At 41.1% G+C, this 26,520-nt stretch overlaps 2 protein-coding genes across 3 annotated transcripts in view; one reads left to right on the top strand and one right to left on the bottom strand.

Annotated features, from left to right (window-relative positions):
* Positions 1–4,491, bottom strand: part of LOC135563647 (integrator complex subunit 1-like) — a 39,976-nt gene extending 35,485 nt beyond the window's left edge. The window contains exons 1-10 of the mRNA XM_065006731.1: positions 4,439–4,491; positions 3,929–4,010; positions 3,547–3,831; positions 3,237–3,433; positions 3,010–3,147; positions 2,746–2,911; positions 2,370–2,475; positions 2,048–2,234; positions 1,692–1,837; positions 1,249–1,390 (exon numbers count right to left, since the gene is read on the bottom strand). Coding sequence (XP_064862803.1) covers positions 1,249–1,390; positions 1,692–1,837; positions 2,048–2,234; positions 2,370–2,475; positions 2,746–2,911; positions 3,010–3,147; positions 3,237–3,433; positions 3,547–3,831; positions 3,929–3,986 — 1,425 coding nt within the window. The 5' untranslated portion in view covers positions 3,987–4,010; positions 4,439–4,491. The remainder of the gene's footprint in view (positions 1–1,248; positions 1,391–1,691; positions 1,838–2,047; positions 2,235–2,369; positions 2,476–2,745; positions 2,912–3,009; positions 3,148–3,236; positions 3,434–3,546; positions 3,832–3,928; positions 4,011–4,438) is intronic.
* A 3,385-nt stretch (positions 4,492–7,876) lies between these two features.
* On the top strand, positions 7,877–23,365 carry LOC115110317 (transcription factor MafK-like). 2 transcript variants are annotated; one of them, XM_029635862.2, is made up of 3 exons: positions 7,877–8,071; positions 18,557–18,634; positions 18,723–23,365. In XM_029635862.2, the coding sequence occupies exons 2-3, from the start codon at positions 18,590–18,592 to the stop codon at positions 19,158–19,160; spliced, it is 483 nt and encodes a 160-aa protein (XP_029491722.1). In that variant the 5' UTR covers positions 7,877–8,071; positions 18,557–18,589; the 3' UTR covers positions 19,161–23,365. The 2 variants fall into 2 exon arrangements, with proteins under 2 accessions (XP_029491722.1, XP_029491723.1); XM_029635863.2 differs by lacking the exon at positions 7,877–8,071 and having other exon boundaries at positions 15,669–18,634.
* Positions 23,366–26,520: the final 3,155 nt, after the last annotated feature.

The following is a 26,520-nucleotide window of genomic DNA, read 5'->3' as shown; positions in this document are numbered from 1 at the left end:
GAAAGATGAAGTCACTTGTCAACATCATTTCTTTCAGAAGCTTTCATCAGCTGTAGTTTAAGTTCTCTTTTGTTTGCTCACCCCGTGGCCTAAAATAAATCTGTGTTTGAGAATAGCAAAGACTCCTGCTTTTAATATTATTCCCATTTAAAATCTGCAACTTCAGGACATCTAAATAGTTTATTAGAATAGTTTGGAAAACAGTCTTCAATCTTTAACTGGACTTCATGCTTTATGATATTTCAAGTTAGTTTTCAACCTCACGTGCAAGCATCATTTCTGTCTTATAATTTCTTGCTCAACTGTAAGGTTTGTTTAAATTTCTCATTTGATCTTTATATCGTGCTGTTGTTTCTATCTCTCTCATTATTTACCTTAGGCCTCCTCTGTTTTGGGAGTTATTTAAAAGCAACTTAAACTTTGAGATCATGAAATAGCACGACAGGAGAAATCCAGCATGCATTAAACTGAAAGTGGCTTAATAGACCAAGTCATATTAATATCAAATGAAAATGTGGGCTTCTATAACAATAAGACGCCCGAGTGTCGTCTATATAAATAGACTTTGGCTACTGGCCCAGATCATCCGACATTCGAGAATATATATATATATATATATTCTGACTGGATATTTTGTGCTGCTTTGGTGACACCTCGTCACACCGACAGCATCGTTGCGTTTTAGTACAATGGAAGTACATTCCTTTCCAATGGACCGCTGCGTTTGCCTTGCAGCATTGCGTTGTAGAGGCAGTTAAGGTGTGTTCTGTGTGGTGCATACGTTGGATTTATCGAACCTATGCAACAAACTGTATGCGTAGATGGAGTAACAGAAATGGTAGCAGAAGGTGAATGTTTAACCTTTGTGGCACACATATCCAGATGCTGCAGCGTACCATTTTGCACAATGAAGCCGTTGGTGTGATCGAGGCGTTAGCTCTGTCTACAGTGTTCTCTTGCTTAGTGTAAATATCACATATTGATTGAAATAGGCTTTAGCAAATAGGAATATAGGCAATTTACTCAGAATGTCAATTGTTTGATTGTGATATTTTTACTTGTCCATTCGGACAACTAAAATCTATATTCTGGTTGTCCGACATTCATTTTTTATATGCCACAAACATATTATTTGCCACAGACAAGCCTTAATTTCGAGAACTGTGAGCAACATATATTTACTTTCCCCACAGTAACACATTTGTTTATTTTCCTCATCCGTCTTGTCAGCATGGAATACTCCCTCACCTTAGGGGCCTGCTCTGGGCTGTGCTGGAGCAGTGTGTGAAGGACTTGCATGTTGTTGGGGTTCCTGGCATTGGACAGCTCGTTGAAGATCACCAGCTTCACCATGGTTCCCAGGTTGTCTTTGTGTGCATTCAGTAGCTCCCTGGTTAACAAAGGCCAGACAGCACAGTTAAGTGTATGAATAAAGCGCTCTGCACCAAGGCTTTTGAAATATAAATGGTCCCCTATAGGATGTTCAAACTAACAACATTGAACACATCAAGTATGTTGATATGCAACAACTTGTTAGGGTTGAGGTTTGGATTGAACCAGGATGAGGACATGAAGCTTGGGTTAGGGTTTGTGGTTGAGGCCCCTGGGTACTTGGTTGAACATCTATAAACCATGTGTAGGGGACTATCCAAACTAAACAATCATATGGCCATAAGAGAGGACCTGCAGACCTGACACAGAGCATGTAGTGATTGAGGATGACTTTAGGTTTCAGGCGGATCTTGATGAGGTTGGAGATCACCTCCATGTCGTCCGCTCCATGGGAGTTGCAGTTCATACAGAGAGACATGAGAAGGTCCTGAGCTGGACGGGTCAGCTGCAGAGACAAAAGGCTTCATTATACATAACAGAACACTAGTTCACTGTCAGATTTCATTTCATGCAAACAGATGCATTTACATGCTGGATTGGAGGCTGGAAGGAGATGGCTCTAATGTTCACTTTAGACCACGATTGCCAATGAAATTATGATTCCTGTTAACTACTGATGGTGATGTGGGTAGCTGAGTGTTACTCATCCTCTCACCTTTGGATTCTGCAGCCACATCTCCAGCCTCTGCACAGCCATAAGCCGCACCTCCTTGTAGCCACAGGTGGCAGTGAGTAGACGCAGCAGGTTACGGGACACATTGTCCATGGGCTGCCTGCGGTTCAACTGGTCCTTCAGGACATCTAGAATATAGTCCTCCACACTCTCAGACAGCTCCTCGTACCTACGATGAGATGAAGAGTGAATGAACACAAACTGTCCAATAAACTGATCGGTCTAAGTAGAAGCAGACATACAATACAGACAGGCAATCAATATGTTACTGCTACTGTATATGTAGTAGCCTTTGCCCAAATACCTTGGCATAACTTGTCCATCATCTTCAGGGCTAAGTTTCTCCTCAGCAATCAGCAATTCGGTCTGGCTGTCATCCTCATCTGGGGTGGAGGGGTGAGGACTGCTCCCTGGAAAGTTGACATTTTAGTCATTTAGCAGACGCTCATAGCCAGAGCGACTCAGAAGAGCAATTAAGGTTAAGTGCCTTGCTCAAGGGCACAGACAGACTTTTCACCTAGTTAGCTTGGGGATTCGAACCAGCAACCTTTTGGTTACTGTCCCAACGCTCTTAACCGCTAGGCTACCGCCAAATGACGTAGAAATGATTAAGAGTCAAATCCAATGTCCCTGGATTCACACCTGAACAAACCGGTAGGTACATACTTACAGTACTATACCTGCACTGATATCTCCACCGGAGCGGCCAGTGTCAGTCTGCAACTGCAGCAGCATACTCTTTGGGGGCATTTTGGTACTGAAGGCAGTCTGGATATTGTCCACAAAATTCTTACAATGGGAACTGTCTACCCAAATTCGCTCCCCCAAAGAGTCCTCAATGTACACCTGAAAAGAACAAGAACATGTTAAAGAGCGCACAACAGTGGTAACAATGCAGCTAGATTACAAACAGAACTCCAATAGGAATGATTAGTGGTTCTCACTTTGACAAAGATCTCTGGCCAGTTCTCATCCTCCTCATAGGCTGACATCAGCAGGTTGCAGGCTAGCACAGACACCAGACTGTTGCCCTTTGCTTTGAAGTTGATGGAGGCATCCCGGCGAAGGAGACTGCACAAGGCCTGTCCACGCACAGATAGAAAAAGTAATGAACCAATCTGTATAACAACTGTATGGAGCTGATTGTAAAATGTTGGGTTTCAAATCTCACCTCAATAATGCCTTCAGTGGCAAAGAGATTGGGCTTAATCTTGGCCAGGAACATGAGGCTGAGGTATAGTGTTATGTCAGGTTTGGCCCGGTTCATCTTCAGCTGTTTGACAGCTCCACAGAGCACCCCTTCAATGCGATCATCATTTCCATCCTGCTCTGCATTCTCAATCTCATCCAGGAGCACTGCTGGGGGGACTGCAAGAGAACCATTGTGTTAGTAATATGCACAGTCACAGCACATCACAGACACAGGATTCACCACTACCTATTCCACTGAAAAACATATTTGAATTGATACCGTTTCCTACCTTCTATGGGCACCACTGAGGGCTCCTTGATCGAAGGCGATATAGCCCTTTTGTCCACTGCTGCCACATCAGCCAATCGTCCTAGGGCGCTGACCGGAGGGGTAGAGGAGATCTTGGGGCGCTTCACTAGGCCGGACAGGCCAGAGGAGGATGGAAGTGACGAGGAGGTCTCTCGTTTACGGTCAGTGGGTAAGGTGGACGCTGGTTTAAGGAGAACTGCAGGTGCTTTGGACTCTCCGCCACTCTTTGACCCCAATGCTATGAAATCTCCTGGAGGAGGGTGACCTAATGGCAACATTTTGAAGAGAAAGACTTGTAATAGTATTGTATGTTTGACAAAAGTTAGATAAAGTGGGCACACATAGTTTGATACTGTACATACCGGAGGGTTTCGCAGCACAAGGCCGCCTAATCGTTGTAGGCTTGGGACGATTCATCATGTACACTCACTGCCAGATCATGTACTGTGTGGGTGCAGAGATTTCAACATGAGACACATAGATAGCTAGTTAGCATAGCTACCTGGAAACTGGTCGGTAAATAATTCTCATCTCAACATCGAGGCTGCCTATTTGTAAAGCATTTTCACATCACGATAACGGATTTATCCTCGAAAAGTGCTTAAAACATTTGGCATTTGTCAAACTGACAGGACTAAGTAGTAGCTACTAGCTAACGTTAGCTATCTAATGTTATTGTGAAGCATTATAGAAAGCGGCTAACGTTACCTACGTTTACCGGTATGTGAGCTAGCTACAAGCAATTACATCGGGAAAACGCTAGTTTCGATGAACAACTAAGTGTTAGTTCGTTTCCAATATGCATGGAACTTATGACTGACTGTTGCAATTGCAAACTATTGAATATCAAAAAGAAATAGACTCGTTCTCACTTCCATATCGTTTTCCCGAACGGAAGTTCCCGCCTCTCGAACGGAAGTCCCGCCCATGAAAGGGTGAGCGTTGAAGAACATAAATAATGTGTTCGTGCTGTGCAGATCACAAACTAAATCAAGATTAGGCTATAGGCTATTACGGATAGAAACATCTGCATTTTGTTATTAATAAAATGTATTTAGATATTTTTCATTAAAATAATGTATGACTAATGTTCCCATTGTAATTGTATTTATCCTATAATGTAATTTCTCCAGTTTCACAAGTAGGCCTAGGCCAAGTGTAATAATGTCTGGCAGTGGGTGTTGCTATGGGTGGCACTATTTGCCTAAAAGCTTTGGAAAAGGAATAAGGTTTCCAATAATCCTCACAATGATGTCAGGCATGGAAACATACATTAATGCTCGTGCCAGACAAAAGAAAACAGAACTGTCACCCAGAAAGGCACACACTGTAAAGCACACATTGAAAAAAAAAACATGTGCTTGTAATCTAGCCTTGTTAGTGAAAATGCTTTAGTTCTTGTATCTGGTTACAGTTACTACTTATGAAAAACGGCATGTCAATTGTGCTCTCCTTTCATGATACACATTCCATTTATCTGATGACATCATTACAGTGCATAACATAGCCGTACTATTCCCAAACCATAAGATGAGCCATTTATCCTACTTTTGACACTGTTACAGTATTCTCCATGTTATTACATCAGACATGTTTGACACTTTCTCTAATAGCAACAAACTAGCCTACATCTTATTCAGAGACAATATTGCTGAATACCAGTCTTTCATAGCAGACTACTAACACAAACTGAAACTGCTTCACCACATGTTTCCATAGCCCTGTAACCTGACAGTGTGTTACATAAAGTGTTTTTCTATTAAACATATTTTGGATAAATCAGTGGAGTGGTTAGTCATGTCCCAAATATAAATCCTGTGTCACATGGGAAGTCCACAAACCTGAAAAAAACAGTTTGTGAGTATTCTTTCTTCAGAAACAACTCATGGGCAACTATGAGTCAATGTTTTTAAGGAGAAATCCACCCAAAACAGAATCTCCCATTTTGTATGCACCTCAGGAAGCAAAAGTCAATGTTGTAGTCATATTGCTGTGACAATCGCAAACCTTTTAATTTGTTTTACTTAGTACCCAGAGTTGAGTAGGTTACTTTCTAAATGTAAACTGTTAGTTACGAGTTATCTGTCCAAAATTGTAATCAGTAACTTAACTTTTGTATTACCCAAACTCAGTAACCTAATCTGATGACTTTCAGTTACGTTTGGACTACTTTCTCTTTAAAAGGCATTAGAAGACCACAAAGAGGAATTGAATGTCATTGAGAAAACATCCTTTCTGAATTTAAAAGTCATTCAAGAAGTAATCATCTAGTTTTTCAAAATAATGTTTTGCTGGTAACGTAACTGATGAGTTATTTTTTTGTAATCAGTCTACATGTAAACAGTTACCCCACAACCCTGCTAATAACTAGACTGAAGAAGTTAGTGAAGTCATCATTTATATGTTAATCATCAACAGTCTGTTGGGGTAGTGGAGGTTCATTTTCCAACCTTCTGTAAACAGTCGGGGGGCTCTTTGTCTCAGATAATTTTATCCGAGCTCAGCATCATACATCATCGGTGGGATATCGTGGGCATAAAAGATAACACCTCCTCTGATCTTTATTGTTTCATATCCCAGTACACTACTGTGTAATATTGATTTAGTCAAAACAAAGACATGAACAGACAAGTCCTGCCTCAGGTAAAGGCTTCGACACTGCTGGAGTGGAACATGGGGGGACACATTTTTCTAATAAATCGCCACATGATCAATAAAATAATGAATTGCCGACAGCCCAACTATACACCAAGACAAACAATCCCATGCCACAGTGCACATTCAATTATATTTTTAATTACAAGAATGCTCAGGGGGGGATTACAGACGCATATAAACTATTGCGAACATAACCTGATGTTAATTCTGTTGACAAGATGTGCTCTAATAAAGCAGGCTTGGGCATTGCTTTAGAATGAGAACCACCCATGACACAAACTTGAGTAATTACTCATCTCATAAGCTGAATTTGCTATCAACTTTAAATGTACTCTGCATGAGAGATCCCAGCACATCAATGTACAATTTAGTCCATATGCCTCCAATCAGGAAAACGCTCATGTGTTGAATCACCGATGGCAATGGTCAACCACAGAAATACAACCATATACCAACTTCCTGGCTCTAGGCCCATCTACAGTGAGTGAACTCTATGGGAGTTAGTCAGTTCCTTTGCTAGGAAATGATTGGGAATCTTTTTTCTTATAGTTTACAGTGTAATGGAGAGGTCCTCACTAAAAACATCCTGATTTGAACCAATTTATTAATGCATACTGTAAGGAGCAAGTTGATTATTATATGAATATAATTTAGTAATTTTACAACCCTTCTGTATACATTTGACCTTTTCTATTCTCAAACCTCTGCAGCACAGTCTATGGTTGCGTTTACACAGGCAGCCCAATTCTGATATTTTGCCACTAAATGGTCTTTTGACAGCCTTGAGGTGTATAAGCATTGCTTATCAACTCTGTGCTCAGTTTGAGGATGTTCAATGAGATGAGCCCTAGAGTTAGGCTGTTAATGTGTATCATGTACATACACATTTTAAACATGCAGTATTAAAATGAGTAAATCATTTTTGGAAGAATATTTGATCTGTCTGTTTAAAAAAAACAAAAAAGGCTGTGTATGACCGGACTTTGTTCTTGTAGACTTACAACAAGAACTGAGAATTTTTTCTAAAGCATTTCACCTAAGAGAATGTGTGTCACCCTTCTCAGACTATATATTGTCTTGCATGAAATGGTCTTGGGGAAATAATGTAAGAGGTTAGTAAGAAGGCTGAATAAGCTAGTTTACAGTTGGGCTCAGAGCCTTCAACATTATGCAGCCTTTAATAAATGCAAAAATCAAAATAAATGTTGGAAGGACAGGACATTGGTAAAGACAGATGGCGCATGTTCTTCTATTAACCAGCGAGGCAGTAACTTTAGGGTCAGATTACCTCAAAAAAGGATAATTCTCTAATGTCAAATTATGAGAAAGTATATGGGATAGGGATTCTCTAATAGTTATTTTGTCACCAGAAAAACGAACATTGTGCAATCAGGTGCGCATGGAATTATTGAATCGGCCTATAAAAAGCTAAACCATGTGCTGACATTGTTTGTGAAGTATTAACAGACTATTTATAGTTGGATAGCCATCATTAGTATAACAATGATTTAATCTACACATTATCTCGCTAATTTTCCCTAAAGTATTCTCAAACTGCGTCAACAGTCTATTTCTAGCTTCCCCTAGTTTCCCGCCTCGTTCACGTCAGCAGAAAGTTATTTTCATGAATGGAGGGGGCGGTCACGGGGAGTTGGTGACGTAAATACTTGCGGAAGCACGAAGTGGAATGTTGATACATTGTTGTTGTTGTTTTGTAGTTAATTTAGTACGGGGACACATTTCGGTTCGACTGCTGGACTACTTTCAGAATTGCGACAAGTAACTTCAACCCGTATAGGACGGAAACTTCACAAGCTTTACCGACCGAGAATATCCGCTTTCATAAGGTGAGCGTACGAGCGCTTTTCTGGGAGATGTTTTGACATTCCTCTCTAAAATTGTTGATGCTATCACGGTGACACATGCGTAAAATCGAATCCATCAACAAGTAAGATCAGGTTTAACCAAACATTTATTTTACATGTTATCAACGTACTTGGTACCTGTTATTTAGGCCCATCTTAACAATTTGAAACAGTTTACAACGCCAGAAATGAACTTTTTTCACTCTTGAAGTTGTTAAAATGTAACAATTTAACAAATCGTGTTTTTCTGATTTATTTTTTATTTTTTTATTCCATATATTTACCCATCGTAATATTTTGAATGATAATGTTTTACTTCTGACTCTTAATAACTTGAAAATGTGTAATATTTTCAGAGATCTATTACGGTAGCCTACTTTTATGTTTACGATTGAAGGGAACAACACGTGGTTTGGGTTTTAGAATTCTGAGTCAAACGCACAGTGTGGGAATAGACGACCAGGAGGATAGTAAAGCGGATAAAAATAATGAAGACGGAGCCGAGTTATAAAACGCTGTCCCTGATTCAGACATGCGTAATAATACGTTTAGCTTGTTTTACTATATCAAGGCCCTTACGTGTGTGGGCTACTGTAATTATCAGCAAGTATGGCAGTGTTTATTTTCCTTAAATGTAGTATTTGCAGGCGAAGTAAGATTTATGTTCAGTTTATTTGAAGGAATCTGCAATGTACAGTGCCTTCAGAAAGTATTCACACCCTTGACTTTTTCCACATGTTGTTGTTACAGCCTGAATTTAAAATGAATTAAATTGAGATTTCACTGGTCTACTACACATAATTGCCCTTAATGTCAATGTGGAATTATTTTTGCGCTGCTAAGGTAAGCAATAGTATATTTTGGTAGACAGATGCTACTCTTTGGTAAAAGGGGTACATTGGAATTTAGTTTTATGTTTACAAGTTAACTAACTATTAGAAGCTGAAATGTCTTGTTATGGCATGCCTAAATACACTACATGACCAAAAGTATGTGGACATTTGCTCTTTCGAACATCATATTCCACAATCATGGGCATTAATATGGAGATGGTCCCCCTTTTGCTGCTATAACCGTCTCCACTCTTCTGGGAAGGCTTGCTCAAATACAGCCACAAGAGCATTAGTGAGGTGGGGCCCTGATGTTGGGCAATTAGGCCTGACTCGCAGTCACCGTTTCAATTCATCCCATCCCAAAGGTGTTCGATGGGGTTGAGGTCAGGGCTCTGTGCAGGCCAGTCAAGTTCTTCCACACCGATCTCAACAAACCATTTCTGTATGGCCCTTGCTTTGTGCACAGGGGCATTGTCATGCTGAGACTGGAATTAGCATTTAATTTTTGTCACACCAGCATAAGCCTAAATGAAACACAGCCCTTATTTTAAGTGTTTCTAAAATCCCCTATGGGAAAAATGTATGACGAAAAAAGGATTGGAACCATTTCCTTGTTTGACCACTGGCCTTTATGGGAATTATGACTCATGCTGTGGTACTCTATAGTGTTTAACATGATTTTTGAATGACTACTTAATCGCTGCACCCCACACATACAAGACCAGGGAGGTTTTCCAATTTGTAGGACACCTATTTGTAGATGGGTAAAAAAAAAAAAATAGATGTTGAAAATAACTTTGAGCATAGTGAAGTTCTTAAATACACGTTTGATGGTGTATCAATACACCCAGTCACTATAAAGATACAGATGTCCTTCCTAACGCCGCTAAAACACAGGGCCAAATCTACACTGGCGTTGCTTACCAAGAAGACAGTGAATGTTCCTGAGTAGCAGAGTTACAGTTTGACTTGAATCTACTTGAAAGCCTATGGCAAGACCTGAAAATGCTTATCTAGCAATTTGCCAGAGCTTGAAGCATTTTGAGAAGATTAATAGGAAAATGTTGCACAATTCAAGTGTGGAAAGCTCTTAAGCTGTGTTCACATTGGCAGTTTGAAGTCTCAAATCCTATTTATTTGCATATCTGATTCAAATCTGTTATTCTTCCTGCAGTCTGAACTCCACATGGAGTCGGATATTTCAAGCCACCTTCGTAGCTGGTTTGAAGTCTGATACAAATCTGATTTGTGGCCATGTGACTTGTCTGAATGGTCATATCATGTTGCTTGCTAGCTACTATGTTGACAGTTTGACAAGAACATGTGGTAGCTAATTAGCTTGTTAATAGTTTACAAACAAATTAGTGAATGTGCTAAACAACTACCTAGCTAGCTAGTTGACTGCCTTGGCTAGCCAAAAAGGACTTATTTTGAAAGTTGGGCCATCCTATCCTTTTGAGGATTTGTGTTCTTACACTGATTTTTAACATTCAAGCAACTGGGAAACATCCATGGCAGGCATTTTCACCTTAGCTTACTACATAACTTCAGAGTGATGGGAAGCACGAGCGCCACCATCAATCAGCCTACACCACCATGCACACACCCATCGGGAGTATGACAACAAGCATAGCCATGTCAGCATATGACTGCTGTCTGAACACAACTGATTTGAGCATTAAAGCCTGCAGTGTGAACAAGGCTTTAGACTTACCAAGAAAGACACAGCTGTAATCACTGCCTAAGGTGATATGACAAAGTATTTACTCAGGAGTGTGAATACTTACAGTGCCAGTCAAAGGTTGGGACACACCTACTCATTCAAGGAAGAAAAACCCTTGAATGAGTAGGTGTGTCCCAACTTTTGACTGGTACTGTATGTATATGAGGGATTTCATTTTCAATTAATTAGCAAAAATGTCTAAAAACATGTTTTCACTATACCATTGTGGGCTACTGTATGTAAATGGTTGAGAAAAATCGAATCCATTTTGAACTCCGGCTGTAAGACAACAATATTTGTGGAATAAGTCAAGGGGTATGAATACTTTCTGAAGGCTAGTGTTTAGTGTGGTGCTGTGTCCTATTGAATACTACTGTAGACATTCCCAAAGACATTGTTAGTGCTGTATCAGTGATTTCGTTCTTTATCCTATACCCTGGTTTGACAGTAGAGACAGGAGAGAGTGCCATAGTCGGCCCTGGTTCAGCAGAATCTCGTTTTGAAGCCGCAGTGTCGCAGGCCAATATGAAATTGAATCTACGGGCCTGCTGTCAAAGCAAGAATTTTTAGATGACACACACACACAAAAAGCTTGCTACGCTGACCTTTGTCTCTGCCTCTGTCCCGTTGCCCAGCTTTCTAGAATAAACAAAGATAAATCCTTATCAATTTCATATTTTGGTGCTGACTGTATGTCTCCAGACCGGGATCATATTCTTGGACATTTGACCTTTACTGTCATTGTGATTTATATGGAAAATATGAGAGGAGTCCTTTCTCATCCAAAACTTTCCACAGTGTATGAGGGCCTTGAAATCTCTTCTAAGAGGCTGCCTATGTACTGAGTCACTGTTGATGAGGTATATGTGGTGGGGGTGCCCTCCCACACCAAGTGCATCATATCCATGCTCTTTCATGAGGTTAACATGTGGCTTGGTTCCCAATGTGATGTCTGGAGGAGAGAGAGGGTTTATCATCTTCTGCTCTCTCACTTCCCTACCCAATATGATGTATACATGCTCATAATGGTTAATGATGCCCACAGTTTCAATAGTATTGAGTGTTCTGTGGGTTCTCTTCCACCCCCTGTACTCATTGTGGGTTTTGCAGTGTGTTGTGAAAGTGAAATGACTGTGGTTAGTGAACCGGTATGACTCAAAAGGAAACCCGAGTCAGATATTTTTATGTGTAAACTTCCTTTTTTAACTGTGGAACTTCATTTCCTTACGATGTGTTCTGATCATTTATTTCTAGAGACAAAGACCGTGTCATAAGAATTACACAGACATGACAGATGACAAATATTTACAGTACTGTATTACATGTACAGATTAACAGTCACATTAACAAGTTTACACTGAAGCATGGAGAGATATACATTGGCATCTCTCCACAAGTGCCCCTTAGGTGCCTGTGTTGTACCAACCACCAGGATCTGCACCCAGCGTATTCCCGCTTTTCTGGATGACTTCCTGGATCTCAGACCAATGCTCTCGCCACACGGTGGTCTGGCGGCGTGGAGGGATCGTCTCGAGTAAAGTGCCTTGTTTTTGTAACATTGGTATTAGGTGGTATACAGTAAACAATGAGAAATGTCTGGAACTTTCTCACTTTTACATCTGAGAACTTGGGTACTCAGACTGAATAAGAATATTAACAACTTAATGGATTGGATTAATGACTGTCGTTTTTCTCCTGCTGATGTAATCTCAAGTCTCTTGTGTTAACAAGTACTGAAGCCCTTTGTTATTTGAAGTTGGAAAATGTAATAGTGATTTGTTTTCTCATTGATCTTCATTGTTATTCAATGTGTACTATGGAATGGCTTTAGTTAGGTAATAACTGGACAGATTTGTCCTTGCTGTGTGTGTACTTGACATTCTTTTGGATCCCTATGTCCCCAGCTGGAATGTCGCTTCACTCAGATATCTACCTCTCCTCCCTTTTCCGCAAAAAAGTTCCGGCGGTTATGCCAGCCGTTTCCTGTACCTTCTGCCCCGCGAAACAACGTGATTTTCCAGGAAACTTCAGTTTGGGAGGGTGTGATTCCCTGCCGGTCGTCCTAGTTCTTACCAGTAAACAGCATGACTCATGGCTCGGCTATGCTCTCCATTTCCTTTACATAACATATCTCCAAATGTGCTGCGCTGGAGTGCAGAGCAGAGTGCACCACCACAGCGTAGTCTGGAGGAAGGCTCTCTCCTCCCCAACTCTCTGAGAAAACAGAGGAGACATTCTGAACAGAAGGGAGCTCCATCAAGCTCTCTCTCCTCTCTCTGAGGAGCCCAAACTCCAAAACTAATAGAAAAGAGAAGGAAAACAAGCAGCCAAGACAAGCCAACACTTCATCTATCACTAGGACCTGAGCACTCAGCTCTTTGATGTGCTGTTTATTTTAGCGAAAAGTCAGGCCCCAGAGCAGTACTTGTCATAAACCAAGCACATAGACTTGAATTTGAGCTTATGTCTGAATGACAAAAATGAAATGGAGTCACATTTCACACATTGTCTCTGGACTAATACCATAACATGCTTGCAGCTTATTGGTTTGTTTTTCTGGCCAGGTCATGATCAGTGCTTAAACGGCAGTTATTTGTCCATTATTAATGGTTACTCTCTGGGCTGATACTGTGGTGCTGATTTAATATGCAGTAAAACTCATTCTAGAGTATTTTAGCAAAGCTATAGCCCTAGTTCTTGGCTCAAGCTTTGAGCAAGTCATTAATGTCAATTACACTGAATGACAAAACAACAAACTATGACAAAGGTTATGTTCACTTTTTCCAACAGAGTTCAATTGGGCAGAGAACAGTGATTATTACCAGTGGGCTGCATCTGGAGCCTACAGTAATGTTGTCAGTTGGACTTGTGTGCTTTGATACGATGAGTAATTTCCTCATGATCTGGACTACGTGAGCTGATGAAATATGGCGCTGAAATCATTAGGCCTTTCCCGTGGCCAGAAAATACTTCATTTTTTCCATCTGTTTAGCCACCACCTTGTGTGTAAATGCTCCCTCTATCACCATGGAAACTTAAGTGTTGTCAAACTAAGTTATTTATTTTAATACATTTTTTTATTTAACCTTTATTTAACCAGGTAGGCGAATTGAGAACAAGTTCTCATTTACAACTGCGACCTGTCCAATATAAAGCAAAGCAGTGCGACACAAACAACAACACAGAGTTACACATGGAGTAAACAAACTTTTCAATTGTGTTATTGACTGTACATCTATATACAGTGTGTGCAAATGAGATACGATTAGGGAGGTAAGGCAATAAATAGGCCGTAGTGGCGAAGTAATTACAATTTAGCAATTAAACACTGGAGTGATAGATGTGCAGAAGATGAATGTGCAAGTAGAGAAACTGGGGTGCAAAGGAGCAAAAAAATAAATAACAATATGAGGATGAGGTAGTTGGATGTACAATGCTCTGTGAGCTGCTCTGACAGCTGATGTTTAAAGTTAGTGAGGGAGATATGAGTCTCCAGCTTCGGGGATGTTTGCATTTTTTCCCCAGTCATTGGCAGCAGAGAACTGGAAGGAAAGGTGGCCAAAGGAGGAATAGGCTTTGGGGGTGACCAGTGAAATATACCTGCTGGAGCGCGTGCTGCTACGGTGACCAGTGAGCTGAGATATGGCAGGGCTTTACCTAGCAAAGACTTATAGATGACCTGGAGCCAGTGGGTTTGGTGACGAATAGGAAGCGAGGGCCAGCCAACGAGAGCATACAGGTCTCAGTGGTGGGTAGTATATGGGGCTTTGGTGACAAAACGGATGGCACTGTGATAGACTGCATCCAATTTGCTGAGTAGAGTGTTGGAGGCTATTTTGTAAATGACATTGTCGAAGTCAAGGATCGGTAGGATGGTCAGTTTATGAGGGTATGTTTGGCAGCATGAGTGAAGGATGCTTTGTTGCAAAATAGGAAGCCGATTTCTAGATTTAATTTTGGATTGGAGATGCTTAATATGAGTCTGGAAGGAGAGTTTACAGTCTAACCAGACACCTAGGTATTTGTAATTGTCCACATATTCTAAGTCCGAACCGTCCAGAATAGTGATGCTGGATGGGCGGGCAGGTGCAGGCAGCGATCGGTTGAAGAGCATGCATTTAGTTTAAGAGCAGTCGGGGGCCACGGAAGGAGAGTTGTATCGCATTGAAACTCGTCTGGTGTCCACAGAAGGGCCAGAAGTATACAGAATGGTGTAGTCTGCGTAGAGGTGGATCAGAGAATCACCAGCAGCAAGAGCGACATCATTAATGTATACAGGGAAAAGATTTGGCCTGGGAATTGAACCCTGTGGCATCCCCATAGACTGCCAGAGGTCCGGACAACAGGCCCTGTGATTTTGACACACTGAACTCTGTCTGAGAAGTAGTTGGTGAACCAGGCGAGGCAGTCATTTGAGAAACCAAGGCTATTGAGTCTGCCGATAAGAATGTGGTGATTGACCGAGTCGAAAGCCTTGGCCAGGTCTATGAATACGGCTGCACAGTATTGTCTTTTATCGATGGCGGTTATGATATCGTTTTATGACCTTGAGCATGGCCGAGGTGCACCCATGACCAGCTCGGAAACCAGATTGCATAGCGGAGATTCGGGATTCCCAGATTGGGATTCGATATGGTCGGTGATTTGTTTGCTAACTTGGTTTTCAAAGACCTTAGAAAGGCAGGGTGGGATAGATATAGGTCTGTAACAGTTTGGGTCTAGAGTGTCTCCCCCTTTTGAAGAGGGGGATGACCGCGGCAGCTTTCCAATCTTTGTGGATCTCAGACGATACGAAGGAGAGGTTGAACAGGCTAATAATAGGGTTTGCAACAATTGCGGCGGATAATTTTAGAAAGAGAGGGTCCAGATTGTCTAGCCCAGTTGATTTGTAGGGGTCCAGGTTTTGCAACATCAGCTATCTGGATTTGGGTGAAGGAGAAATGGGGGAGGTTTGGGCAAGTTGCTGTGGGGGGAGTAGGGCTGTTGACTGGGGTAAGGGTAGCCAGGTGGAAAGCATGGCCAGCCGTAGAAAAATGCTTATTGAAATTCTCAATTATCGTGGATTTATCGATGGTGACGGTGTTTCCTAGCCTCGTTGTAGGGGGCAACTGTGAGGAGGTGTTCTTATTCTCCATTGACTTTAGTGTCCCAGAACCTTTTGGAGTTTGTGCTACAGGATGCAAATTAGGGACAGTCCTACTCTGTATCCCTGTTAGTCGTCAACACTTGATTCTTTCTGGCTGTTGTTAGACTTAGATATGAGACGCATCTGAATTCCAGACTGTTATAAGATTTTACAGCGACGTCTTTACATCTGAGTAGACTAAGCCCTCCTCTCAGAGATGGGTGCATTACACAGGATGTATTCTGAATACATTTATCCTCCCAATTTAAACTTGGAGCCACTTTCCTTTGTGTTTGTGTGTGTGCTCAGTCAGGAATGTGGTTATGTTATCCACACTTCAGCCACCTTGTATGGCTTTACTTTGAGGTCTTCTCCGACACGAGTAGAAGCACTCAAAAAGGTGAAAAGGGAAATCGTTTTCTGGTGGATCGTCAAATGTTGCACAGTCAAAAGCGGTACTGAATTGTCAAATGTGCCTGTTGCTCACCCTGAAAGATGATCAAAACAGAGATTTTGTCTTTGGACATTACTGCTCTTTTCCTCTCTGGAAGAAGGAAAGCAGCAAAGTGGGACCTTAAGAGCTCGACCTAGTGCCATTTGCAACAGAGAGGAGCACATGCAGAAGGAATTTGAAGGAAACAACGTGGCCTCTGAGCTGTAAAGCTTGAGCACCCCGTGTATGGAGAGGGAGGCTTTTTTTCCATCCCATTTCATGATATTCAAGTCTCACGGAATATTACATAGGGTCTCCCCCCTGATGCAACAGTTCAAAACAGGCTCTTTCAGCCAACTTGCTGGAACGTTGTCTTACATTTTTGGCTGGCCGTGCAGTGCTTGATTCAAAGTTGCATACATGTGCCAAAATAAGGCAAAGCTGTATGCTATTCTCTACTCTTTTTCCTATAGTTAAGTTGAAAACCCAAGTGAATTTCAAATAAGGTTCAAAGGGGATGGCCAAAACAAGTACCAGACGTGATGGTTCACCAAACATGTTTTCATGTGGTTCTTAAATCCACACAAAACAGAAGAATCTATTGGTTCATTTTCCAAGTTAGGAGTGTGTCTGTCCTCTCTCCACATTCATGTATCCCTTCATTACAGAAACATGCGGCCAGGCATAGGCTGTACCTCCGGTGTGGTTTTACAAAAGACAAAACAGATGGCTGACTAAGAACTTATTAGTGATCTGTTCTGCTTCAGTGCCAAAGCCAGTGAACTTTCCATTATCATCAGACCAATCATTTGGCATTCTGCCCCTTTCCACTTAGGAGCTCTGACTAAGACTTTCGATGCAGAACAGTATTTCTATTGTAGATACAGTGCAACCACTTCAGCTCTTCAACACAAGGTCAACCCAGCAACAGCTGTCAGAAACGGCTGTGATCAGCGATCTATATTTATTTCCAGGGGCATGAGATGAACTTCCCTAAAGGAATAGTCATTAAAACCTCACCCTTTCGGTTGTTGTATCTTGTTCGAGAAAGTGCAGCTCAAAGCGCTGGATGGAATATTTGGCCTTTTTAATGAGGTATCACATGTTCACCTAAATTGTTTAGCTGGCAGAATTTTGCGTCAGCAGCACAGTGAGCTAAATATACCCAGCAGCGTTAAATAAGGGCATGTAGCAGCTCAGGAAAGCCCGGTGTAATATGAGCCAGACAAGCAGACACAAGTCCGAAACCAAATAGAGTACATTGTCTCACTACAAAAATACACCCATGACTGTAAGGGAAACTATTCCTCTGTGACACGCGATCTTCCGGAATTTCCCACATATCTACAGGACTATAAAGTTCAGTATGACCATAAATGTAAGCTTGTGTTTGTTGGGTAGTTTTACTGTTAACATAGGCATTTGTTCTGTGTTATAAAGAGGAAACTCATACGGGTCAATGTAGGCCATGTTAGGTTAAATAGTACTGTATCTTAAAAGAGACAATGCATTAGGTCTGAGGGAAGTGGAAAATAGGGAGCCGATGTTCAGAGTTTATGAGACTGCTATTGTACACACTCCCTAAACTATTGGTGATCCTCACTTAGTTCTTCAAGCTGACCTGCCCGTGTAATGTCTACCATGTGTATGACAGGGTTATGAATGAGACTTGTTTACCCTTTGGCTGACCATGTGACTATACTCCCAAACCCATTTTCAGGGCGTTTCCATGGCAGCCATCGCCTAGGGAGCAAGTCAGGGTGCTGAAATGGAGCCTTGGGAGAATGTAGGCCTTTATTCACAGTCAGGCACACAGCAGTCTCTCTCTTTTTGGCCATGGCAGCAGTCTCAAAGGCATGTGTTTCACTGTAGTGTTCAGATAGGCCTTTTTCCAAAACCAATTTTGACCAAAATAGGCCATGCCCAGTTTCTAAGCAGAGGGCTCAGACAAGCTGTGTGGTGAGAGCTGACCTGTTTCTATTCTTGCGGTCTTGCTATGGTCTAGTGAACTACATTGTGAGCGCCCTCCCTACAGCAGCAAGTAAACAGTTTTGCCCAACAGTCTGTTTATTCATTATCATCTTTCAGTGTGATGCTGACCTCTGCTGGCAGTCTCTGTTACTAGAAAATCTACTGAGCTGGTTGCAGATGACGTAACTAACTCGTGAATGTTGTTGTGGGATCTCATCAATAGAGTTCTTGGGAAAGGGGAGTGGCTTCTTAGTATGGCTGTATCTGAACTTGGCTACACGCATAACACTTTAATTTCACAACGAATACACTACATTATGCATACAAATATATTTGAATAGATTTTCTTTATTCCAATCACAATTTCCCCTTTGTTTTGCAGTGTGACGTCTGTGGGATTTTGGCCAGTTTATGCATGCAGGGTATGACGACTCAGTTTAAAGGAAACAAGACTTTAAAGGTAATTTTGTATTCGTACACTATCTTTTAATGTGAATGATGAGTTCAGGAAAGGTCCAGAATCTCATCAATGGCGGTCTCTGTTGCAGGTTAAGAAGGAGGTGGGTGAGAATGCTCCGGCCCTCTGTGATGACGAGCTGGTGGCCATGTCGGTGCGTGAGCTCAACACACACCTGCGTGGGCTGACCAAGGAGGACGTGGTGCGGCTGAAGCAGCGGCGGAGGACCCTGAAGAACCGGGGCTACGCCGCCAGCTGCCGCATCAAGCGGGTCACCCAGAAGGAGGAGCTGGAGAGGCAGAAGCAGGATCTGCAACACGAAGTAGACAAGCTGGCCCGGGAGAACGCCAGCATGAGGCTGGAGCTGGACGCCCTGCGCGCCAAGTATGAGGCCCTGCAGTGCTTCGCCCGGACTGTCACCTGCGGGCCTCTCTCACCAGGCAAGGTGGCCACCACCAGCGTCATCACCATCATCAAGTCTACAAACAACCACAACTCCAGCCCAACCTCCTTCTCAGCTCCCTCCTAGTTGTGACAGAACTGAGCTCTCGTCTCCCCGTCCTGCCTGGTCCTTACCGGTTCCGACCCGATCCAGCTTGAAACCAATTGCACCTGACCCATGCTGAGAGGAAGCTCAGTAATTAGACTGAGGGAAGGGGGTGGGGTGGCCACTAGCTCTGTGTGATGATAACAACATATGATGCTGCATTCATTCTCTACTCTCTTTCTCTCACATACTGTACATAATCTACATTGTCTGTGCACTGTGCTACAACCGCCCCAGCACCGGCCGGGCATTGGGCCTCTCTGACCCTCTCTTCTTGACTGATGGCAGAGATTAGCTCATACTACAGTGTGAGTGGATACTTGATATTATACCCCGCAGCACTGGTCTGAGACAGCTCTGATGCCTGTGGTATCTTGCATTTACAGAGTATAAAGTAATATATTATTGTAATAATTACCGTATTAATACATTATAAACATTTAAAATAACAAACAAAGAAATGCTGATCTAAGCCTAAAAGCCTTCTTTCTTCTGTATATGAAAGCATATACTAATGTCTCAATGAAAATTGAGGCATTGAAGCTTTTGCCTTAAACTGATGGAATGATCTCTCAGTAATATTCAAATATTCAAATTTTTTGTCACTCTCATACAGTATGTTCAATATTTTAAGCTTTAATATTTCCAATTTCAAGGACAGCTTGAAAACCGTAAAAAAAAACAAATATATATATATATATATTTGAGAACTGACCAAGCATGTTTAGCTGGATGAACCAGGCCCTTTTGACATTGGAAAACTTATAGCATAGCCTACATAAAAGAATACAAACATACTCATGGGTTATCCTCCTTACAGCTGTGAGGAACTAAATCTACAGTACAAGTCAAATACAAATTAGGCTACATCAGACAAATGACAGATCATTGAACGGCACTTACTATTAAACTGTTAGATCACGGTGTAAAAGTACCAAAATCACTTGGTTTGCAAATGTTAAATCATATAGCTGCAAATTTACATCTAAAATCATTGGACACCTGAAGCATCTTTTTGGGAAATACCGCAGTCCATTCGTGTATTACTTTAGCAATGGGAGATTGTATGATGCTGATCATAGTTTGTGGTCTATCCCAGAATTGCTAAAGTTGCAGCTAGTTTATAACTATTGCCAAGGGTGGCATATTTATTTTATGATAATAAGACAAGCACTTACCTATGATCTTTTGCCTCTGAACTTTCCTCCCCATGCTATGCCATATTTCATGTTAGGTAATCCATATTGGATGTAGTGATAATGGGAGCTGCCTTGACAAATGAAATGCAATTCAATGAATTCCTGTATATTACAGACTTAAGCTAGACCCTCTATTTTAGTTTCAATGCAAGATAAGGAAAATGGAAGCTCAACTGCCTACTGTCACTTTACATTGAGAACTCTGTCCTCTTAGAAATCATTCCTACTGTTGGGTTGTCTGGAAGTGCTGCTGCCGGTGTTGGTAACTCTCTGAAACGGTAGACATTGAACACAAATGCTTTCGACACAGACTCTTGGGTAAGAGGAATTCCGGCATAAAACTCAAGAGAAAAAAAAACTCTAGGAATGGTGTCACGACCAAATCCAATGGCACGTTAGCTTCAAGTGTTACCCATAAACAAGCACAGGTTGAGTATGCTTTTTGAAGGGTCTAAGTTTCAGTTCTAGATAATTATCTAGAATCTATAGTTTTTGCATTTCAGCCCTTATCGAGGTTAGTCACGAGTGAAGTCTAGAGTTGGCTCTTGTCAAGGTTTTCTCTTACCCCCAGTGGACATGACTTCTCCTCCTCCCCTGTTTCTTAGCTGTAAAGATCACAAAGGGGGACTTTGCTGCTGCATGGCTCTCTGCTATTTCAGGCAGGGCCATTGCTGTGCTCTTATCATTCTCATCTTGTGTTTTCATTTGGTATATTTGTTATTACACTTTAATTCCCAGGTCTTTTTGTATATGTGTGTATTTTTATATAATTGTTGCTTTATTATAGGTATATTAAATACGTGGGAGTGGTGTGATCTTGTAATCTGTCCCCTGACGTAAAATTATTCTTATTTTCTGGCAGGATAGTTCAATTATTATCTATAGCATCGATTAAATCATAAGGAATCTATTCTGCTGACTTTATAGTTGTATTTGTGTCTTTTTAAGGTCAGTTCATAAATATTACCTGCAAACTACCCTCGGCTAGTCTGCAAAGTAGGCTGTCTGTGTTTACAGTCATGCCTGTTTTAGAGTAGGTGGATTGGGTATATTTTGATAGGAAAGACTTACTTTGGTAGCTAATTGCCATATGCCCACATGCTATTATGAGGAAGTTACGTTTGTATCACATTGCTAAACTCAAAGACTTTTGAAGTTTGAGTTGATGCTTTTGTGACAGCTATGAAACAGATACGAGTATTACAATTTGGAGGAGAATATACAGCCGAATGCAAGTTATGAAATTACAGTTGAGGTGAAAACACTTGAATTATTTAGCACCCTTTTCTGAGCTTTACAGTGACCTCTGCTGGTAGTCTTTATAAATGCTGTGAATAAGCACATACATTATTATTACATTACCATTAATCAAATTGTTTTGGAGACTTTTGCAGTCCAATTGCATATCAATTTCTAAAACTTTTATCCGTTAGAGTTATTGCTTTAAATTTCATTCAATTCTGTTCTAAACAAAGCCACAATACTGTCTGACTCAAATTTGAGTGCAAACATATACTTTTGTGTCAAAATAAACATCTAACAAAGTAGATGCATTTCTATGTGCCCCAAGCTGCATTTCCCTCCCTAGTTGTATTGAAACTCACTAAAGATTCATACACATCTACAAGATGGAGTATGGAAGCACGAGTAGTTATGCTCTTCCTGCACAGCAGGTGGCTGTGTTGTCCCTCAGTACCCTCAATCTAGAAATAAAGAACCTGGCTCCTAGAGTTGGATTGAACATTGACTACGGCAAATTCATATGCACAGGGCACTGTAATGGAACTGCTAGCAACTAGAGGGCAATGTAGATAAGATGTATTTCTGCCATGGTTGATTGCATCTTTTCTGATATGAGCCATTATAATGCAACGGTAAGGAAATTGGATAGATAGTTCAGAAAGCAAGTGGGCACTTTTTTAAAATGTTTATCTTGTACGTTTTGCTATATGTTGCCTTTTAGGCTGTCGCGGTTAAATGATTGTATATTCTTCACCTGATTTATATCTACATTATGTTTTATGTAGGCCTACACATCTTTCCTATATTTGCTCTGTCAGTCCTACAAGCTATTTGCCATAAACGGACACAGAACATACATGTTAAATGTCCTATGTTCAGCAGATGTACTTATAAATTGGTAAAACAGTTCCATGACATATAAAGTATGCTGCTCCCAAGTAGTACTTTGTGTACGTCGACATTCAAATGAGTAAACAAGGTGGTGGTGGGTGAAAGAATAACAGTTGTAATACAATGGATCTTGTGCTTTCACGGCAGGGTAGCCTAGTGGTTAAAGCGTTGGAATAGTAACCGGAAGGTTGCAAGTTCAAACCCCCGAGCTGACAATGTACAAATCTGTCGTTCTGCCCCTGAACAGGCAGTTAACCCACTGTTCCTAGGCCGTCTTTGAAAATAAGAATTTGTTCTTAACTGACTTGCCTAGTTAAATAAAGGTATAATAAATCAAATAAACTCACCATGTTCCACTTTGTATCACACAATTGTATGTTAACTATAAACAAAAAAGTTATCGTGTGGACTTTCACAGTGAATGGGATCTCAAGTTTTAATGCACAGCCACAACGACACTAAATTAGATGGTAATTTGTCTAGTTTGTGGTAGTTAATGAGGCATGATGATAGTTCTATTATACTGCTTTCTAGCTGATGATGAGTGTAAATAAAATAATGAGGCAGCACTTTGAAGAGAAACCGTACCAATTGTGACCTTTCATTACTCTGCTAACTAGTATGTATTTTATTTGAACTTCAATATTTATTTGATTGATTTTCTGTAAATTGTATTTTCAACATCTAAATTATTTGATTTACATTCATTTATTTACTTGTTGCATTAAATGAAATACCCTCCTGTACAAATACAATAATTTTTGTTCCTGTTTCGATTGACAACAAGGAGGTAAATTATTCCTGTAAATAGATGTCTGTTTTTGTACTTTTAAATAAAGCTTTTTTTCTCATTTATTTTGGTCTGTTTAACTCATTGAATGATTTCAAACACTGTAGGGTGATTCCTCATGAAACCAGGACAAAAAAAGGCCCAGATTTTGGATTTTCACAAACTTTAATACATAGAAAGGTTCTGTGTGGGAGGATTGTTGACAAATATTGATTTTTGTATCAAAGCGTAATAGAGAAATAATGAATCAATGTCGGCATATTAATAGCAGTTTGGCCTTACCCAGGCCTCCTTTAAAGGTACTCCACATAGGATTTTTGTTTTTTATAAATTTTTCATTGTAATTTCAGAAAATGTCAATACTATAAGTGTCCAATGTAGAAGTCACTGTCAAATCCTGGTTACAAATATTCAACACGTTTCGCTCAATTTCAGTAAGTGTTGTAAACGTTACCAAATGAGTGAATGTGAAAATGGACAAAAAATGGTCACCTTCTGTTGGTGATTTTCAGGATGTGCAATGATTTGACACCGTCTGGTGTTCAACCTTCCCAAGTTCTCTCACGTCACCCCGCTCCTCCGCTCTCTCCACTGGCTTCCAGTTGAAGCTCGCATCCGCTACAAGACCATGGTGCTTGCCTACGGAGCTGTGAGGGGAACGGCACCTCAGTACCTCCAGGCTCTGATCAGGCCCTACACCCAAACAAGGGCACTGCGTTCATCCACCTCTGGCCTGCTCGCCTCCCTACCACTGAGGAAGTACAGTTCCTGCGCAGCCCAGTCAAAACTGTTCGCTGCTCTGGCCCCCCAATGGTGGAACAAACTCCCTCACGACGCCAGGACAGCGGAGTCAATCACCACCTTCCGGAGACACCTGAAACCCCACCTCTTTCAGGAATACCTAGGATAGGATAAAGTAATCCTTCTCACCCCCTTAAAATATTTAGATGCACTATTGTAAAGTGGCTGTTCCACTGGATGTCTTAAGGTGAACGCACCAATTTGTAAGTCGCTCTGGATAAGAGCGTCTGCTAAATGACTTAAATGTAAATGTAAATGATTTGTAAGTCGCTCTGGATAAGAGCGTCTGCTAAATGACTTAAATGTAATGTAAATGTATACAAGTAAAAGGAGGGCTGTGATTGGTTACATTGCCTACTGTACCAATTTCTCGGTAGAAAAAGGGCCATGACTTTAAAACTAGCAGAGATCCCACTCTGGAAAATTGATATGCCCATAAAGTATATTATGCTCAACGATATATAGAAATATTTGCATGTTTTCTATATTCATCTTTATATTTTTCAATATTAATAAAATAATGTAAGAAAAATCAAAATACTACCCATACTTCAGTGTAAGCAGTAAAGCTTCATCTGACACAAATATTTGCTTTATGGAGTTGGTATTATTTCTCAATTACGCTTTTAGATATAAATGTCAATAATCCTTCCTGCAAAGGACCATACTATAGATTAGATTTCCTGATTTTTAATTTAAAAAACAATTGTCTGGTTAAATTAGAAATCACCCTTTAGTCTACAGTGAGGTGCTGAGAGAAGGACAGTATACCGTCTAGCCATTCTCCCAAGTACGTGTATGAGGTGACTACCTCAAGCTTTAAACCCTCAGAGGTTGTAATCACACCTGTGGGGAGTGGGGCATTCTTCTTACCAAACCACATGACCTTTGTTTTGGAGGTGTTACCTAATGAAGGTAAGCCAGTAATTCTGCTCATACACTCAACAAAAACAGTGCATTTGGAAAGTATTCAGACCTCTTCACTTTTCCACATTTTGTTACGTTACAGCCTTATTCTAAAATGGATTAAAAAATAAAAACATAAACCTTCACAAAATACCCCGTCAAATGACAAAGCAAAAAAGTTATTTTGAAATGTTTGCAAATGTATATAAAAAAAACAACTGAAATACATTACTTACGTGAGTATTCAGACTCTTTGCTATGAGACTTGAAATTGAGCTCAGGTGCATCCTGTTTCCATTGATCATCCTTGAGATGTTTCTACAACTTGAATGGAGTCCACCATTCAATTGATTAGATATGATTTGGAAAGGCACACACCTGTCTATTCAAGGTCCAACATGTCAGAGCAAAAACCAAGCCATGAGGTCGAAGGAATTGTTGGGGAAGGGTACCAAAAAGTGTCTACAGCATGGAAGGTCCCCAAGAACACAGTGGCCTCCATCATTCTTAAATGGAAGAAATTTGGAACCACCAAGACTCTTCCTCGAGCTGGCCACCCGGCCAAACTGAGCAATTGGGGGAGAAGGACCTTAGTCTGGGAGGTGATCAAGAACCCGAGAGTTAATCCAGAAGGACAACCATCTCTGCAGCACTCCACCAATCAGGCCTTTATGGTAGAGTGGCCAGATGGAAGCCACTCCTCAGTAAAAGGCACATGACAGCCCGCTTGGTGTTTGCCAAAAGCCACCTAAAGGACTCTCAGACCATGAAAACCAAGATTCTCTGGTTTGATGAAACCAAGATTGAACTCTTTGCCCTGAATGCTAAGCGTCACGTCTGGAGGAAACCTGGCACCAGGATCGAGGGAAAGATGAACAGAGCAAATTACAATGAGATCCTTGATGAAAACCTGCTCCAGAGTGCTCAGGACCTCAGACTGGGGTGAAGGTTTACCTTCCAACAGGACAACAACCCTAAGTACACAGCCAAGACAACGCAAGAGTGGCTTTGGGACAAGTCTCTGAATGTCCTTGAGTGGCCCAGCCAGAGCCCGGACTTGAACCCGATTGAACATCTCTGGAGAGACCTGAAAATAGCTGTGCAGCGATTCTCTCCATCCAACCAGAGCTTGAGAGGATCTGCAGAGAAAAATGTTTTTTTTTTCTTTTTTTTCTGCAGAGAAGAATGTGTGAAACACTCCAAATACAGGTATCCCAAGCTTGTAGCATCATACCTAAGAGGACTCGAGGCTGTAATCGCATCAAAAGTTGCTTCAACAAAGCACTGAGTAAAGGGTCTGAATACTTATGTAAACGTGATATTTTTTGGGAATAAAAAAAGATAATCCATCCACCTGACAGGTGTGGATAATATCAAGAAGCTGATTAAACAGCATTATCATTACACAGGTGCACCTTGTGCTAGGGACAATAAAATAGCACTTTAAAATCTGCAGTTTTGCACACAACACAATGCCACAGATGTCTCAAGTTTTGAGGGAGTGTGCAAATGG

Source organism: Oncorhynchus nerka, linkage group LG21 (assembly GCF_034236695.1).
Source record: "Oncorhynchus nerka isolate Pitt River linkage group LG21, Oner_Uvic_2.0, whole genome shotgun sequence".
In the NCBI taxonomy this organism is placed as follows: Eukaryota; Metazoa; Chordata; class Actinopteri; order Salmoniformes; family Salmonidae; genus Oncorhynchus; species Oncorhynchus nerka.
Note: the sequence above shows the minus strand (reverse complement) of the source record. Positions and strands in the feature narration are given on the sequence as shown.